At 43.5% G+C, this 12404-nt stretch overlaps 1 protein-coding gene across 1 annotated transcript in view; it reads right to left on the reverse strand.

Moving 5' to 3' along the window:
- Positions 1–947: 947 nt before the first annotated feature.
- LOC129832005 (TNF receptor-associated factor 4-like) overlaps positions 948–12404 on the reverse strand; it is a 49975-nt gene continuing 38518 nt past the window's right edge. The window contains exons 3-7 of the mRNA XM_055895717.1: positions 9975–10079; positions 9589–9750; positions 5425–5586; positions 4395–4550; positions 948–3586 (exon numbers count right to left, since the gene is read on the reverse strand). Of these exons, the coding sequence (XP_055751692.1) occupies positions 2954–3586; positions 4395–4550; positions 5425–5586; positions 9589–9750; positions 9975–10079 (1218 nt within the window). The 3' untranslated portion in view covers positions 948–2953. The remainder of the gene's footprint in view (positions 3587–4394; positions 4551–5424; positions 5587–9588; positions 9751–9974; positions 10080–12404) is intronic.

Raw genomic sequence — 12404 nt, forward strand, 5'->3', positions numbered from 1 at the left:
GGGAAATATATTTTGTCAAGGGAACCATTTTCCCATAATGATAAATAAGTAGCCATTTAAAGAGAAATGTAAGTAGGACTATAACCAAATATCCTGGAGAATTGACAGTGGAGCATAAGTACCATTCCACATCATCCTTTGTGTAACTTCAAATTGTTTACTTTTGAGGAAAAGAGTTCCCCAAACTATTCAAAATAAGTGAAGAAAGACAGTATCCTTCCTGAGGGACATTTGAGTAACGGAGGTAAAAGCTCATTTTCCCCTTCCCTAAACTCCACATTGAACATCATTCAAGCTGAGAGCTACAGCAAACTCCTGGCACCACATCAAAGCAGGGAAAGCGTCTGCCTTGCTTCCTCTCCCTCTGCCCCCTTTCCTCTGTTCCCTCCATCTCTGGAGGTGTTGGAACAGAGAGGGAGGAAGGGAGCGAGGGACGGAGGCGACCAGGAGGGCTTTGTGTGTTGTAATCTGATGGGGCCTGCTCCTCAGACAGCTCTACTGTGAAAAGTCAATTCATACTATGATGCATGGAGTGGGTGCTCAGCATGAGACTAACTAAAACAAGTGAAACACGGTGGGGCAAGACATTTCACTCAGAAAAACTTAAAGTGCTGAGAAAGGCATGAATTTCAGACATAAATTGCACCTTTTCATTAAGGAAGCAAGAGTTAAGGTAACATTTGCTGTAGTTTCAGACAAGTGAAGGTGTCTGCCCACGAGACAGCTGAGCCAGGAACTGTATCTAGTGTGGTCTACTGTATGTGCTACAATACTAGCAGAATCATCAATGCGATCAGTAAAACATTTTCTGAGGGGGGAAAGGGAAAAAATGAGAGGCCAAACTACCAGTCAAAATGTGGATGAAAGCGGAGAACTCAGTAGGCGATGCAAACACTCAGACATACAACAACATAAAGAGTAAATTAGCAGCATTGTGAAGCAAGAGGTAATAGATAGTATTTTATTTTAAAAGAGAAATTGAGAAGCACTCATCATTCAACTTATAATTTTTTTTTTGCCATCTAGTTAATCAAGCTTACGTGATGGCGCCTTAAAATAAATACTTTAAAAACGAAATACAGACACAATATATGTGAGATCCAAACAAAACAAACAAACCAATTATTCAGATTCAGAAGAGATTAAACTTAAAAAACTGTCCATAAAATTCCCAAGCTCAACACTAACTCTCCAACAAAAAGTTGTATGAAACATTTAAGTACTTTGCAAAATACATAATCTTACAAAATGTTTATTTTTATTTTTTACTTTAAAATCACTGTAAAATATTGGCTGGTATTATAACAAGAAACCAGGTATTTTCATGTAGAATAAAAAAACGACAATGTGCTTCTGCATTTTTTACATCAGTATTATTCACATATGTCATGAATGTTTGATCAAGTCCTCCACCACGGGTGTTACTGGTCTGATGGAGCCTATGACAGTTGTATTGCACATGGCTGCTCCTCTTCAACCTCTCCTTATGGCAAGCTTACGTGCTGAAGTGAAGATGCACGCTGGTGGCCATGGTAACCAGCAGCGCCACACTATTAAGATGCAGTGTTTTCCGAGGCACCCACACGTCATTCTCAGGAGGGGATCAAGGCATAAAGCATCTTTCAAACATCCCCTATGCCCACCTGGGCTGAGTAAAAACAATGAATGCACTTCAGTTCACAGCCCCCCGTTAAGCTAATTCACTCCAATGTCTTTCTGTCTATGACACATTATTAACAAATGTTGCTCACATTTTTCAAATATAAAAAGAATTTGGTTCCGTTTAACAGTTCCTCCACTGCAGAAAAGCCCTCAGTATCAAGGGAGAAGATTTCAAGAATACAGGTTACAGTACACAAATGTGGTCCACGTGTATCGCATTGAAAGATGCATGTTTTTCTGTTGATGTCTTGAGCTCATCTCTCCCCAACCTACCTACCAAGACCTCATGGCTTTCCCTTCACACTTAAGTGCACATGTATCATATCACCCCTTGACAGGACTGAGTGGATTCAATTCTACCCATTCAAAGACCGTCATACTGTACATTAGCATCTTTGACCAGCAAAGCATAGGAACCCATCTACTGTATCTATCTTCTCAGGACCCCACAGGAGATGTATTTTATAGGCTTATAAATTTGCCTGTGACAAATTATTGTTGTTTATTGTCTAAAGATCATGATCCTCTCATTCTAAGCATTATAGAATGTGCCAAATTACGAATTGTAGACAGAGAGTGATGGAACAGTGACAAGAAGAAACACACTTAATTCACAGCTGTAATATTGTTTGCTGACGAAAGGCTTAACAGCAATCTCACATTTGCTAACCAAGAGCTTTGAATTTGTTAAGGGATCAGTGGGAGATACTATAAGAGCATGTAAACAAACGGCAGTTGGGCTTGAGAGTGTGATGAGCTTCTTCCACTAGCCTGTGCTGAGCCCTATTCTTTGGACCGCTCGTGATTAGATGGGATGGTGCAAACCAGAGCCAAACATGATTTCTAAGTGCAAAGACTTAAGAACGCCTTCCACCCCCAGAACATCTCTCTATCATTTCTTAATATTTACATCTGTGCTGTAGAAAAACAACAAAATATAACTTAAAATAAACTCTCTAGGCACTGTCGATTTCCAAGGCTTTTTGTTGCAGATTGAGAGAAAAAATGTTAGAAAACAAACATTTACAAATAAGAATCAGAGAGTGATGGTTTCTGCAGACCAAACACTTAGAATTCTCCTCCATTTAAACATAGCGGGGTCCTCCAGTCCAGTCCTCCAACACAACCCAACAGACTAGCTGCTCCTACAGTGGAGTGGCTATATGGATATGGACAGTCAGTCAGTGTCTAAAGAATAAGTGTGGTGAAGTTCTCAAGGTAAGTGTCATATCAGTCTCAAGCCTGTCTTTCACCCTGCCTTCCCTCCTGATAAACCAAAACCAGCTCTCCCTCAGGCCATGATCTTCTGGGGGATCTCTATGGAAGCCTTGAGGAAGAGGGAGTTGTCTCGGACATAGTTCCTCTTCTTGATCTCTTCGTGGGAGATGAACTTGGGGTAGCCGAAGCCCAGGGTGCTCTCGTCCAGCGAGTTGCGGGTGCTGCATGGTTTCTGGAAGTTCTTCCAGTTGGGGTCAGGGTTGAAGGTCTCTGTGATGTGTTGGGGCTTGGACAGCGACGGGTCGCTCTGGTCCATGATGGAGAAGGTCACCTTGTAGGAGAAGGGCCACTCAAGCAGGTTGTCGTACTCCCCCGGCAGCACCCGGATGTAGATGGACAGGTGCGAGCCCTCCCCACTGCCGTTACCGTTGAGAAACGCAGACACCTGCAGCTTGTAGCCGTAGCGATGGGTGTAGAAGGGCGGGCTGAAGAACTCATGGTTATTCCGGAGCTTGGCCTCCTGGAGTTTCCGGGAGTAGTCGCTGAGCTTCCAGATGAGCACTCCATCGTTGCTGACTGACAGCTCCTCCATCTCCCTCCGCAGCTCAAGGATCTCCTGCCGCTGGCGCCCCACCAGGCTGCACATCATGGTCAGGTGGGACTTGGTTGTGTCCTCCAAGTGACGCCCGATCGCCAGTTTTGGGCACTGCAAGAAGAGGAGAGACTGGTTAGGGAGAGATCACTCACTGTGTATAGCAAGGGGGGTGAAACTCTGTATAGTACAAACTATGTATAGAAATGTGTTCGATTTAATAATGTGGTACAGTATGCACATCACACTAGATTGTTTTGTCTGTTTGAGTTTCACATTCAAGCCTCCTACAGTAAGTGAATGTTGTGGCCGTCTGCTAATCAGCTGCTCTTTTGGGAGCCCTGCCAGACACATTTGTGTTTGGTGTACTGAACATCTGCACGCTTGGTTGTACTCTCTATCCTGATGCCTTCGCGGTCAGGGAGAGAGCCATTAATGCATTTTGTCAGACCATCTGCATTGCTATGGACTGAGCTTTCCAAATGCCCATTTCAAACACAAAGCATGAAGCCTGTCTGCTCTGACTCTGGAAGCTCTCCACATTTTCTCAGATTGACGTCAGTTTCAAAAATAGACTAAAATGCGCTGTCACAGCAGAGGAGACGTGTGACTCTCATTAAAATAGAGCCTAGAGGCAGGACGGGCAGACGGCGCTGTATGTTGAAGACAATCATCGCTTTGGACATAAGTTACAGGGTTTCAACTCAACCGGAGCATGAAGCATAATAATCCAAATATAATTTGGGAAATATGCACAAAAAAATACCCGAGAGTGGAAAAATTATGAAACGTGACGTCAATAAAGCAGTGGCCAGTAATGAAAAATAAAACTATGCCTCTTACAAAAAGCTAAAATCAAAGTTTTTCTCTTTGAGGGTCTGAAGTAATGAAAAGCAGCTAGAGAGCAGCAGATCAGTCTTACCCTGTGTTTGCAGCCGGCATCTTTGAAGGGGCAGAGGATGAGGGCACTGCCACAGTTCTCCTTCACGTGATTGGCCAAGTCCTCCCGGGCTATGTTGGGGGTGCCACACTGGTTTGGACATGCGACTGGAAACCGAGGGCAGTGGTACTGATGGTTCTGGAGGGTAGAAAAAAGTTATTACATTTATTACATTCATTTGACATAGACAATGCACATCAATAAACATTTCTGGAAATGTACCAGATTGGGATCAGAATTTTTTTATCAAACAAAATGCTCTCTGTGTATCATGCAATCATGCAACCACCAATTAAGAGAAAGAGCATCGACAAGACAACATGAAGCCCTTTGCACAGCAGAATCACTGTATGAGTGATTAAGAAACGCAGTGTATCATATTGAACTGATGGCTGTCTATTAAAATGTATGAATGAGATAAACGAGTTGATTATGGAGCTGAACTCATAAAGCATGTGCTCTAAGAGGGAGACATGATGAATAAACTGTGGGTATGAGAGGAGAAGAGAGTGCGAGTGGCTGGCTGGCCGCTGGGCCTGAGGACAGGATGTGTGCAGAGAGGTGACAGGTGCTACCGGGGGTGGGCAATGCCAGCACAAACAGCAGCAGGCACAGCGGGCTGGCACAGAGTAGTGGGCACCATGAAAGCCAGTGTTCATGCAGGCGTGGGCCCAGGGCCATCCCGCTCTACAGAGACTGAGAACCCTCCTTCATCCAAGACAGACTGCACTGTTCCTTCATCACACACAGTGAAATAGGGGAAGCACTCATAACAAACCTCCGGAATAAACCTTCAAAACACTTCATTCTCACAGGTCTGAGTTTGGGCACTAATTTAGGTCTGGCCTTCCAAGCAGTAATACAAATACTACATTGATGGAAAATAAAATGTACCCATTAATCAAGTGATGACAAATGTGATTGTAAAACAGGACATGCAGGAGAATGTAGGGAAGGAAGAAGTCCTAGAGCTTGTTCGGTCAGAGGAGGTGTGTTGATGTTGTTGACTAACCTGGATGGTGTCGAAGACAAACTCCTTGCCACAGTACTTGCAGGGCTGCGTGCGTTTGGGACACTCAGTCAGACTGTGCTGGGACAGGAGGCGGCGCATCATCCGCACGCCACACTTATTCTCACAGTAAACACTCTCCTGGGGACAGATACCCTGATGGTTCTGGGAGAGAAGACAGGACCACACACACAGGTCACAACACAAGCAGTGACATCATCACAACCAACTAAACTACCATCAAAACTACTAGTAAAACTAGCAAGCTTCCAGCGCAGTTAACCATTATTGTGACCCGTTTCAAGAAGCTAGGCGTATGTCGCACGTCACTACTTCACAGGAGAGGCATTTGAAAGTAAACTTTTTTTTAAATCTAAATTATTTTCTTTTTGCATAAATGCTTTCTGGAACATGTGAACTTTCATGTGCCTTAATAACAAACGTGTACGCCATCCGTAAATACAAATAAAATTGTTAAATTACGAGCCTAGTTGGTTTAGCCATAGAAAAAGACAGGAATCGCTAGCCATGATTGGCTGAGATGGATGGGCTGGACATGCCAAGAGATAAGTTTGGATTGGTCTGCCATGTAGCATGCTTCTGTGTATAACATGAGCTGCTCAGTATGTGTGGATAATCCTTGCTACCGCTGCTTTAATGAAAGATATCATGGGGAACTGCAAAAGTCCTGCTACTGCTCTCAACATTGCTGCTCTGAATTTAATAGGCGCTATCGATAAAGATAAGTGGGAAAATTTGGGATGAACTACTTTCCGGAGGACGATCGTGCCATGCTGACTCTCTCGAAATGAATCAGACGATGAGGAAATCCCTGATTTAGATAAAAACCTTTTATTTGAACCAGACATTATAGAGTCTTCTGATGAAAGTAATGGAGAAGAAATAGCGATCAGTGTTGTTGTCACGGAAGAAGTTGACAAAGTTTTGAAATTAGTGGAATGCCCAGTGGAAGCAGAGTACAGTATGTTTGCAAATGCAAAGGAAGTCGAAAAGAGAACACAGACGGCTGTATACTGGTAAGAATCTAGCAACATTTGTAGCTATTTTTTGTTTTCTAATTTTGTCAGAAAGTAATTTTCATTGCAAGTTATAGCATACTGTTAGCTAGTTAGCTGGCTGGCTCACTATTTAACGTTACGTGTATGATCTGTGTAGTAAAATTATTTGTATCTCAGAAAGCCATTATCATTGCTAGTTATATCCTAATGTTAGCTAGTTAACTTTAGCTACCTGCAGATTCATGCATGGTGGCTAGCTATGACAATCAGTTTGCATCACTAGTAGTATTGGTTGGGATTATGTGAATCCTGAACGGGTGGGGCTAATACCCTGACTACACCGCTCGCGTTGCAAAATAAATGTAGAAATCTATGTTATTCAATTATTGCACCCACACTGCTCGCGCGCGTCAACGAGCGTCTGCGTTGCCAAGGGCTAAAATATGAGTATTTTATTTTTCTGACCCAGATCGCGCTGGAAGTCCTGCCTCTTCCATCTCCTCATTGGTTTATAGAAGCAGGTACTCACGTGCCATCTCCTCATTGGTTATACCCACGTGGGTGACGGAAAGACGAACTGTGTTGCCGGTCGTTGTGGTAATACTATGAAATTTTAGATGCCAATCACCATATACAGTGGGGAGAACAAGTATTTGACACACTGCCGATTTTGAAGGTTTTCCTACTTACAAAGCATGTAGAGGTCTGTAATTTTTTATCATAGGTACACTTCAACTGTGCGAGACGGAATCTAAAACAAAAATCCAGAAAATCACATTGTATGATTTTTAAGTAATTCATTTTCATTTTATTACATGACATAAGTATTTGATAACCTACCAACCAGTAAGAATTCCGGCTCTCACAGACCTGTTAGTTTTTCTTTAAGAAGCCCTCCTGTTCTCCACTCATTACCTGTATTAACTGCACCTGTTTGAACTCGTTACCTGTATAAAAGACACCTGTCCACACACTCAATCAAACAGACTCCAACCTCTCCACAATGGTCAAGACCAGAGAGCTGTGTAAGGACATCAGGGATAAAATTGTAGACCTGCACAAAGCTGGGATGGGCTACAGGACAATAGGCAAGCAGCTTGGTGAGAAGGCAACAACTGTTGGCGCAATTATTAGAAAATGGAATAAGTTCAAGATGACGGTCAATCACCCTTGGTCTGGGGTTCCATGCAAGATCTCACCTCGTGGGGCATCAATGATCATGAGGAAGGTGAGGGATCAGCCCAGAACTACACGGCAGGACCTGGTCAATGACCTGAAGAGAGCTGGGACCACAGTCTCAAAGAAAACCATTAGTAACACACTACGCCGTCATGGATTAAAATCCTGCAGCGCACGCAAGGTCCCCCTGCTCAAGCCAGCGCATGTCCAGGCCCGTCTGAAGTTTGCCAATGACCATCTGGATGATCCAGAGGAGGAATGGGAGAAGGTCATGTGGTCTGATGAGACAAAAATAGAGCTTTTTGGTCTAAACTCCACTCGCCGTGTTTGGAGGAAGAAGAAGGATGAGTACAACCCCAAGAACACCATCCCAACCGTGAAGCATGGAGGTGGAAACATCATTCTTTGGGGATGCTTTTCTGCAAAGGGGACAGGACGACTGCACCGTATTGAGGGGAGGATGGATGGGGCCATGTATCGCGAGATCTTGGCCAACAACCTCCTTCCCTCAGTAAGAACATTGAAGATGGGTCGTGGCTGGGTCTCCCAGCATGACAATGACCCGAAACACACAGCCAGGGCAACTAAGGAGTGGCTCCGTAAGAAGCATCTCAAGGTCCTGGAGTGGCCTAGCCAGTCTCCAGACCTGAACCCAATAGAAAATCTTTGGATGGAGCTGAAAGTCCGTATTGCCCAGCGACAGCCCCGAAACCTGAATGATCTGGAGAAGGTCTGTATGGAGGAGTAGGTCAAAATCCCTGCTGAAGTGTGTGCAAACCTGGTCAAGAACTACAGGAAACATATGATCTCTGTAATTGCAAACAAAGGTTTCTGTACCAAATATTAAGTTCTGCTTTTCTGATGTATCAAATACTTATGTCGTGCAATAAAATGCAAATTAATAACTTAAAAATCATACAATGTGATTTTCAGGATTTTTGTTTTAGATTCCGTCTCTCACAGTTGAAGTGTACCTATGATAAAAATTATAGACATCTACATGCTTTGTAAGTAGGAAAACCTGCAAAATCGGCAGTGTATCAAATACTTGTTCTCCCCACTGTAAGTTCAAAGATGAAAAAGCCTAGAAGGAGAAGAGATGACTAGAAACAATTCGTTTGCCTGTTTTATGCGTGGATTGATTGTTGGAGTAGAGGACCTTGTGCATTTCAGGTAAAATAACAACTTAATGTTTATATACCAGGACAAATTAGCTAGCAACCGCAAGAAAGCTAAATAGGACAAATTAGCTAGCAAGTGCGAGCTAACTAGCTAAATTGCCATAAATGTTTAATGCTTTTTGACCTGTCCCTAAAAGAATGTAATTGGTTCAGAGTTTGTTTTGATATTTTAACCTGCGTGTCGTGATCGCGTTTAGTGTAGGGGAACAAAAGGAATTTATGCATGATGGCGCACGTGCGCAGACGGTTTGGGTTCCGTGTAAGGCTTAAGAAGGTGTGAACGATGCTGAATGGGTGTAGTCAAAGAAGAGCTCTCCATTAGGTGTACCAAAACATTCAAGGGCCAATTTTATGATCCCACTGCCACTGAAAAATGAACAAATTACTTTCCTATAAAAAGCTGGAGCCATATGAATGATTCTGTTATGTTGGAAAGGCCACATTGGGCCTGTATAAACAGAGGAGGGGCAGCCTGTAAACAGTAACAGAGGTGTTAGTGAGAGGGAGAGAGGCTAACTTTAACCGTGAGGCACCACTTCTCTGGACGGAGAGAAAAATACACAGTATGAAAGGTGCACAGTTCTCTCCCCTCACGCCAGGTCTCTCCCCTCCCGCCAACAAACGTGACATTTCTAAATACACTGCCACCATCAAAAGCTAGCATAATTTACATACTTGGCTTCCTGGAGTAGACACTACAAAGACTACTATTCACTCAGTGAAAAATGTGGCCTTAACCAGGTTGTTTACTTGCTGGTGCTTGTAGGTCTCTGCTTGTTGTTGTTTACCTCATAGGCCTCCCCGGTGAACTCGCTCCCGCAGAACTCGCACTTGACCTTGCGCTTGGGGCAGTCGTGCTGCAGGTGGTCGGGCAGGTCACGGCGCGTCAGCTTGATGGAGCAGCGGTTGGGGCAGGGGATCACATTGAAGGCGCAGGTGGAGAAGTGACCCTGATGGAGACGGAGGGAGGGGGGAGAGAGGAATGTGTAAGCAGCAAGACACCGACACGCTCTCTCAGCCTGCATTTAGCCAGGTCTCCGCTACCCAACACACTGGAGGCACGAGACACAGGGCTATGGTCATAAAAAAGGTATCTTAGACAGGATGAGAGAGGGAGAGGATGAGTGAGAGAGAGGTAAAAAATGATAAGAAAGCCAGGCAGGCAGCTACTGACCTGGAGCTGCTTCATCTGTCCGGTCCAGCGACAGCCTTCCTCACTGTGGATGCAGCGGATGGGCAGAGCCAGGATCTGCTGCTCCAGCTCTGGGTCAGGGAAGATCTGTAGCCATGACACAACCATGAGGACATGATCAGCACTGGCTCACAGGTATAGATATACCTTGTCCAGCCTCTCTCCTGTTTCTGTAGCATGAGGCAGGTTGACGTACAAGTACACTGCCTGTACAGGAAGCTATCTCCTTAATACTGACTGCAAAACACAGGCATCGGGTCACACTGGGATAACTGCAATATAAACCCTGGATGGTGTGGGGAAATAGTGGCCGTACCCAGGGCAACACTCAAACTAATATAGTGTGTGACTGATTAAGACAAAGGGTGTTTCCAGCAGTTAGGAATGATTATTATGTTGATGCCTAACTAAGTGTTTTAATAATACAACGAAGCCTTGACAAAGAGGGTCTGAGCGACCAGCAGCAAAACAGCAGAAGAGGAAGTTAAAAGTACTAGTCCTGGACATGAAGGACGAATGAATCAGTCCCAAAATTAGGAATAACAATTGAACTTCTGTGAACACAAGAACACGTACTGCAATGTTTATGGAATTATAGTTCATGAAATGTAGAAAACATCACAGAGAGAATTAAAGTGAGGAAGGAGGGAGAGAACACCCCATAGTCACTGATCAAGAAGGATGAGGTCCTTTTCTATCCAATCAAGCCAACCTGCTCCCTAAAGAACAGTATCCTCTGTATTTACAGATTTAGAACACACAAACATGCTCTCCGTGACAACCCTTGAGGCAGCACTGCATGAATCTCCGTCCATATGTTGCCCTGGCTGCCTCTGTCACACGAGGAGAAAAGGAACTTCCTCAAAATGTCAAAGCTGTCCCTAAAACAAATAACAGCTCAACTGTAGTCACACGCCTTCATACGAGAAGCGGTCTCTTTCTCTATAGGCTATGAATCAAAACATTGAGATACTATGGTTTTACCATAGCTAAATGTTTTTTTTAGACATAAATAAGTACTCTGTAAATGCTTATGTTCTCGTCACCCTATTAGAACTGTAAAAGTCTGAATTGTAAAAGGTAAATGTGCAGTGGAACTAAAAAGGGTCCAGTGAATAATACATTAGGGCCAAAAGTAGATCTGAGGTAAAACTTTTCACTCTCCTGACTTGGCAACATTTACTGGTCCATTAACTTACATGAACTGTTATGTCATCGCAAATACTGTAAAGCTGTGTGCTACAGTAGTTTAACTAGTGAGGATGAATTATATATTACATTAACCATGCTGTAATGAACACTGCCTTCAAGTCACCAAAATATAAAGTAGAGAAGAATCTTTCCATTTGAAAAGAGCTCAGCACTATGGCAGAGAATGTGTGTGTTGCTCTCGGTCTGTGATGTGTGTGTTGTGTGTCAGGTTGGGTACTATGACAGCAACAAATAAAGAATAGGTTATCTGTGCAAATGGACCAATAAAGCAAGTATTGTATTGTGCAACAGAACAGCACTGTCTCTTACCATGTACTGCAGCATGTGCGCAGCATAATAATGCATGGTGAGGGATTGAAGCAGATAACTGCAATACTATTTCCTACTGGAAATCACATGTGCTGAGCCAAGATGACAAAGAAACCAAATCCTCTAAAGTAAACCTTAACGTTTCCTCATTGTTCCTACCTGGGAGTCTGCGGGGGACTGCAATAAAGACCTTTTAATAACATAGTCCCTGGAGGATCATGTAACTAAAGCTGTCTGTCTGTCTGTCTGTGTTTTGGAATAGACAGTCAGCTGCAGTCTCACAGCAGAACCCATCCCTTTACATTACTGACGTTCTGCTTCCTCTCTTTGACAACAGGGCCATATTTTAATGACATGTTGCACTGCCTGGGTGAAATGAGAGCATTATTAGAATTATTATCATTAATTCATGGGAAAACTAGCGAGTGAGACTGTACAGTAACTGAGATGATGAATTAGTGGTCATTGGTGTTTTAATTCCTTTGTTAAGCGTTAAGCTTGGGGTCCTCTCATGCACAGAGCAGAATTAAGTCCTTATCCTTTCGCTGCACACTCTGGCACAGTGGGGAAATCAAGTTTGTGGGAGAGTCATTCTTTCATTACGAATAGAGACTGCCACCATCCACCCCCTGTACAATCTGATTAAATGCTTAAAATAAAAGATGGAGTAAGAAGCCAAAAGTTTAATTAAAGAGATTTAGATGTGGTATTCTTTCTCTGGACCGGGATGAAGAGTTTTAGGAGAGTTACTGTTTTTGTGATTTTGCCTCTCTTTTCTGTAAGATTAACGCAATACCCTGCTTTTCTCCAGCAATGCAATACTTAAAAATATAACACAACCTTTGACTTGGCTGCTAGGCTGGAGAGTGCTTTTACCACTCCCCAGCCGCT

The sequence above is a fragment of the Salvelinus fontinalis genome, chromosome 33, assembly GCF_029448725.1.
Source record: "Salvelinus fontinalis isolate EN_2023a chromosome 33, ASM2944872v1, whole genome shotgun sequence".
Taxonomy (NCBI): Eukaryota; Metazoa; Chordata; class Actinopteri; order Salmoniformes; family Salmonidae; genus Salvelinus; species Salvelinus fontinalis.